The sequence below is a fragment of the Nelumbo lutea genome, chromosome 1, assembly GCF_056320005.1.
Source record: "Nelumbo lutea isolate HS-2025 chromosome 1, American lotus-T2T, whole genome shotgun sequence".
NCBI lineage: Eukaryota > Viridiplantae > Streptophyta > Magnoliopsida > Proteales > Nelumbonaceae > Nelumbo > Nelumbo lutea.
In genome coordinates, this window is record NC_142684.1 from 82,923,666 (window position 1) to 82,930,503 (window position 6,838).

At 38.1% G+C, this 6,838-nt stretch overlaps 1 protein-coding gene across 2 annotated transcripts; it reads left to right on the top strand.

Annotated features, from left to right (window-relative positions):
* Positions 1–608: 608 nt before the first annotated feature.
* On the top strand, positions 609–6,400 carry LOC148875754 (3',5'-bisphosphate nucleotidase AHL-like). 2 transcript variants are annotated; one of them, XR_016105255.1, is made up of 4 exons: positions 609–1,546; positions 3,901–4,576; positions 5,381–5,744; positions 6,132–6,400. XR_016105255.1 is itself a non-coding variant. In XM_088965404.1 (3 exons), the coding sequence occupies exons 1-3, from the start codon at positions 1,363–1,365 to the stop codon at positions 5,682–5,684; spliced, it is 1,164 nt and encodes a 387-aa protein (XP_088821530.1). In that variant the 5' UTR covers positions 702–1,362; the 3' UTR covers positions 5,685–6,027. The 2 variants fall into 2 exon arrangements, 1 of the variants encoding a protein (XP_088821530.1); XM_088965404.1 differs by lacking the exon at positions 6,132–6,400 and having other exon boundaries at positions 702–1,546; positions 5,381–6,027.
* The last annotated feature ends 438 nt before the right edge of the window (positions 6,401–6,838 follow it).

Genomic DNA, 6,838 nt, shown 5'->3' on the forward strand with positions numbered 1-6,838 from the left:
CTTCAATCTTAATTTCAACAATTGTCATCATCAGATTCTAGTGCACAAGATACACAATGGCACAATGACCATCAGTGTTTTGGTATGAATGTTTTCTTGTACAATTTGGAGTACCAAAGTTGGGTTGAATTTTGATGTCTCCCTACCAGTCAAATGAAGCGGGGTTTTCTGTCATTATCCGTTCATATGATATAAAGAAAACTGATCATAAAATGACCGAGTAAATGGAATTATCTGAGCAAATTTTTTTTAGAAAATATTTATTAGGTATGTGTATTTACATATGTTTTTTTATTTAGGTAATGATCATTTTAGTTATGTAAATCTATTTTTAGAAGGGGTATTTTTATCTAATTGCAATTTTTTACGTAAGTGAAAAAATTATTTATCTAATTAAGAGATGAGTTTCGCTTACCTGGATAAGTGATGCATAAGAAAATAAATTTTCCCTAATCCTCACATTAATCTAAAACAAAAAACCAAAAAATCTTAATTAATGGGAACCCAAAATCCTATTGACCAACTTTCTTCCTCTCAAAATCAAAAAAAAAAAAACACCCCTTAAGAGCAAAATCTATTTGTTGGCACTCCTTTCAAAGGGGGGAAAGGATCGAGACAAGATGCCAAAATTAGAAGAGAATATTCCAAACACTGCCCTGAACCAAACAGCACGGCAACCCAACACCATATACAATGCCCAAAAGGAATTCTTTCTACATGCATTTCATACATCCTAGCTTAAATTATCCTCTTTATAATCTCTGTCTTACATGGTTGCAATAAAAAACTTCGGTCTATTCGTCCTTCCTCCCCTCTCTTTGTTCTTACACTTTTTGGGGAGAGATCTCCATGTTCTTACATGGTGATAATAAAAATTAATCTCCCCATTCATCCCCACTCTCTCCGTGCATGAATTAGTCATAAGTGTCACGTTAATCAAGTGTTGGTCCATCCTTGTAGTGAAGGGCATATGCCATATGAGATAGGGAGAGAGATGTGGCTTTCTGATCTTCAATTGTTTTTTTAATTGTTCACAAATCACAAGACCCACATAATCAACCAAGGATAAAACCATCTATTAGCGAAAACAATTTATACTTTTTTTGTAGTAGGCAAAAACGATATTAAATTGAGACGAGTTAATGCCGTTGTTCTGCGGAGGGTTGCAACTTGCTAGCCACACAACACAAGTTAGGCAACAACTCCCATATGGAAGGAAGGAAGAATCCGACATCCAACTATCCAAGTACGTAGGAGCTCTGTTCTCCGGTGGTAAATGCTGCTTATCATGTTTTAGGAAGGTCGGTCTCTCAAGAGAACGCTTTTTCTCGTTCTGGGTATCATCATTCATCTTCATCGATCATGGAGGATGCGAAGTTGGGGCTTAGATCCCCTGAATCAGAGAGATATTCAAAAGAGTTGGATGTTGCTGTTAGAGTCGTCCAAATGGCTTGCTCTCTCTGTCAGAGGGTGCAAGAGAGCTTGATTACCAAGGGCATCAATCAGGTTAAATCCAAGGATGATGATTCTCCTGTCACAGTTGCAGGTAATTGGATCAAATCTCTCTCCAATACAATTTCTTTTTGGTGATTATGTTTGACTGTATGTTTTTGGGTTAGTGTTGGCTTGCATTTGAGATGCATCTAAATGGGGAAACGGGATGTTCCTTTTGCCTATTACAGTTGTGGTTAATGGGATCTCTGTTCTTTTAGCCTTCTCACCAATTTTTTTTTCTTTGGTTTTGGCGGGTGTTTTTTATTTTTTCGTCAGTTAGTTGATTGGCGTCGAATTGTTTGCTTTATTGGGATTTTATTTGGAAAATGATTGCTGAGATGATGCTAAAACATAAAGATTCGGTAGTGCTGTACAATTCTTGTACATATGATGCCAAAACATGAAACTTTCCATGTTCTCTGGGGTTGTGGGTTTCGTTTCATTTCAAGTGGTTACCATCACGAATTTGCTGATTGGTTTTGGGTTTGGTTTTCTATCGAGGTCATGAAGGTTTTGAATTAGGTCGGTTGATTCTCTGGGAGGTGACTAATTGGCTTATAATGCTCTGTTGATTTCTGGTACTGTTTTTATGTAGCTAATGTCTCACCCAATGAAGGAGAACCTAGGTGTGAATTAAGAATGTGAATCTTGACAAGTCTTTGGATGAAACAGGGATGACTTCACCCTTTTCTGGTGATGAGAGGAACTTCTGTGTCTCTCATATTCTAGTATCCTTTATTTTTCTTTATCACATAAAGAATGGGCACAAAAGTCTACATATACCCTTTTTTTTTTCTACAAGCAGAAATAGTCTTATGCATTTGTTGTATCATGTATGTATGACATACGCAGTTCATCAACTGCAGTATTTGCCTGTGGCAGATGCCCTACAACATATTTTCTAATTAGGACTGTGGTTAGAATGTTAGCCAATTCAAAATGCTCCCCAATAAGAACTTGTTACAATAGAGTATACAACAGAATGCCTCTTCTGAATGATGAAAAGTTCAAGCACGGAGAATGGCCAACAGTTGGAAAGATTTTGATGTTGTTGAAACCAGTGCAATTAATGTTGACGAGTTATGATCATTGCATTAAGTTTGTTACTTATAGGTTAGGTTGCAGTCTTAGGAAGAACCATGTGTCATCATCTATCTGCTAAATTTCTTGCACTTAAGGACAGACTAGGTAAGCTTCTGGAAAGTGGATAAATCCTTGAGCAGAATGTTGGATTTCTTATTATATTATGAGATCCTCAAGAAGCCATGATGTCACTTTCTATGAACATAGATACAGTCATCCAAAATTTGAGAGAATATCAAAGTTTGTGAAGTCACAGTTTCTAGAAAGTATGTGTACATAATGGCATAATGCTTCCAACTATTTCTCTTTAGTTATCAATGGGTTTTACTGGTTGGTTTTGTATAGTATGAAAAGCTTTTCAAGTTCTGGCTAGGCTCATGGGTAAGGTGGCAATAAGTGCCTGGTCAATACCTATGCTAGGTATTTCCTACCGGTAAAGAAGGTAGAGATGGGATGCACTACTACAATAATGACAAATGTCCATATTTGACTTGGATTGACATTTATCATCAATCTAGAAAGCAGATTTTCTGTCTACCCAAAATTCCTCTACTTTGGCTGGGGAATGATCTTTTAAGGGCATGTATTATACGGATATCTCTTAGGCCTCTGTAATGATGTTTTCCTTGAAGTATATGTGTGAGTGAATCATAAAATGAATACAAGAATTTGGTGCTGGACCTGCTTGGTGTTGAAACACTAAGTACTTAATGTGTCTCACTCAAGTGCAACCATGAAAGTGACTCCTAATGTTTGTGCCATCTCTATTCTCCTGCATGTAAAGGGTCATTTGACAAAAACCTTCCCAGAAGAATTTGATATCATTTTTCTTCTTTTCTTGTCTTTCATTTTTTGAGAAATGCTTGGGATGTGTTATCGCTCTCCAATTCAAGATAACCTTTTTATTTCTACAGCGGTTTTATGTTTTGATGAAAATGCTGGTCTTCAAATGATCATCCTGCTTGAGGTTATATTATATGTCAAAAACCTTCCCAGAAGAATTTGATATCATTTTTCTTCTTTTCTTGTCTTTCATTTTTTGAGAAATGCTTGGGATGTGTTATCGCTCTCCAATTCAAGATAACCTTTTTATTTCTACAGCGGTTTTATGTTTTGATGAAAATGCTGGTCTTCAAATGATCATCCTGCTTGAGGTTATATTATATGTCCGTGTATCTTTTTTTCTCTGTTTTCGACTGGTTTATGAGTTATCAACCATCACTCTACAAAATTATTTTAGTCCATTTTTATAGATACATGATCCCCTTTTCATTCTTTGATTAGTGATAAACTGACTAATTCTCTTGATCACTGAGTAAACAGATTGGAGTGTCCAAGCCACTGTTAGTTGGATGCTGTCTGAGTGCTTTGGGAGCAAAAATGTTGCAATTGTTGCTGAGGAAGATGTCCAAACTCTTTCCAGGGCTGATGCTGTAGGCCTGTTGGAAACTGTAGTTAACACCGTGAATGAGTGCCTCGCTGAAGCTCCTAAGTATGGCCTTATAGGTCCCACTAGGGCCCTTGGGACTTCAGAGGTCCTGGAGGCCATCAGCCGATGCAACTCAACAGGAGGGCCAACTGGAAGATATTGGGTGCTGGACCCTGTTGATGGTACATTGGGATTTGTACGGGGTGATCAATATGCTGTGGCTTTAGCATTGATAGAGGATGGAGAAGTTGTAGTCGGAGTTCTTGGGTGCCCCAACTACCCAATGAAGAAGGAGTGGTTAAATTATCACCATCGCTATTACAGGATCATGTCCAAGTTATCTTCACCTTCATCTGAATCTTGGGACAAAGGTTGTGTGATATATGCAAAGAGAGGAAGTGGAGAGACATGGATGCAGCCATTGGTCCAAGAAAACCAGAGACTAACTGCAAAGCCAATTCGTGTATCCTCCATTGATGATCCAGCACTGGCAACATTCTGTGAACCCGTTGAAAGGGCAAATTCATCCCACTCATTCACAGCAGGGCTAGCACACAGCGTTGGCCTTAGGTATATTATCTTTTGCATCCCATTCTTAAGTAACAGTTTTTTTTTTTCTTATTCCATCCCATTCTTAAGTTACAGTTTTTTTGCTGCATGTAAAATGAAGGGAAACAAATGTTTCCTGAAAATTGCTATTTTGCAATGTTTGATTATGTCTCTGGAAAATGAACATTTTCCAACAAGTCAGTACTAATTGCAAGAAAATGTCATTCCTTCGTAATTTTCCACTAGGAAATTTCCTAACAGAGGTTGGTCTCTGAAGTATCTTGCAACACTAGTATATTTCTCAACTATTCTGGTTTATTTCCAAAGTTAAGTAAAACACCAGGAAAATTAGAAAAGTTATTTATTTTTCAAGGAAACATCTGAAACATCTGTTTCCCTTCAACCAAACACAGCCTAACATTTCACTTTTTCCTGTACAATTTATTAGGCAAGTTGAATGCATAGTTGGTTATTGACATGAATATGGTGGGTAGCCTAACAATGAAATTGGGCTAAAATAGGTTATCTTGTAAATATAGCCAATGCCCAGAAGAAAGAAATAAAAGCACGGTTTATTTCCAACAAACTGCATCTATGAGATGTTTTTGAATAAACAGAGATATTATTTATAGGTTGCATGAGAAAATTGGATGAACAAAATCATCCAAAAAGTTTTATAGCATGCCCTTCTCAGCCTACATGCTTGCCAATTTATATATTGTGTTAACATATCATGTTTCCTCGTAATTTATTGCATATATAACCACCAAAAGTTTTCACCTGGATCCATGTTTTAAATCAATTATCGCTGTTCTCCAATGGCAGAAATCAGCCATTACGTGTCTACAGCATGGTGAAATATGCAGCCATAGCTCGGGGAGATGCTGAGATTTTTATGAAGTTCGCAAAAACTGGATACAAGGAGAAGATATGGGACCATGCGGCTGGCGTACTGATTATACAAGAGGCCGGTGGTGTGGTGACAGATGCTGGAGGGCGTCAATTGGATTTCTCCAAGGGCATTTACCTAGAAGGTCTTGATCGAGGAATAATTGCATGCTCTGGGGCCAAATTGCATCAGAAGATCATCAGGGCCGTTGATGCTAGCTGGGACTCCTCTAATCTATGATGTTTCTGTTTAATACTAATGCATAGTGATGGAGCATGGGACACCTTATCAGTTGCTATGGTAAGAACATCATAACAGTAGGTGGAACTCAGTTGGAAAACATGCTGATTTGATCTGTGGCTTGGTGAAATTATCCCATATAGGCCATTTGGATCTATTGGAAATGAGTTAAAAATGTCATAATAGCGGAACAATTTTATCAGGGAAAATCATACAATTTTGTTGAGCATCCCCCACCACACAAAACATTCACTAATCATCAGTTTTGCCAAGCTACAGAATTGTTACAGTTGAATGGAGTTGTATGAATGGCATTAAAATTTCAGTTTTTAGATTACATAAATCTTACTGACTCATTTTAGAAACTCATTGCCATCATCTTATCCTGTTTAGAAATCTACCCGTTTGTGGTTCACTGATTTCATGAAATCTCAAAACAAAATGCAGGGCAAGGAAATTGCTGAAAGCACAAGGAGTTGCTGATGAAAGTCAGTAGCGTATATCTACAACTTCACGTCCACCACCGTTTGAATTTTTGTAGAGGAGGGCTTCGCTCTTGTCACATCTCGGGTTCTTCTTTTGGAAAACACAAATACACGTAATTTTGTTGGACTGACATGATCTCCTAATTCTTTTTTAGGAATGATGAGAAATATGGTCGGTCTCCCTATTCATTACATAAGCACATCATTTGGCCCAGTTGCTAGGCTCCTCAATCCTCATGAATTCATAATTGAGTACCGAATTAATGGGCTTCTCCTAGTCCTAGGTAGATCATAAATTCATAATGTGTTTTTTTCTTGTATTACAAATTATAGATTAGAGGGGGATTGAAGGTTGGGGATAGAGCGGGGTGCACGAGGTTCACTATCCATGTTGCTGAGAACCTGCAGTTACACGGGTTTTATCGTGTGCCTAAGGTGATCATTCTTGGCCTGGCCCGCCCCAGCCCGGCCCAGCCCAGCCCAGCCCGCAAATTTCTGAGACTGGGACCAGGTTTTTGAGTTCAGGCCCATCTCGGCCCGGACCATTATCACTCCTAATATTTTGAAGGGATGCCCCGTTTGACCATCTGGAATACATGTGTAAAAGTCAATGCAATACTAACCATTGCTAATTAGACTTAGATGGTTCATCAACCCGTTGAAGTGATT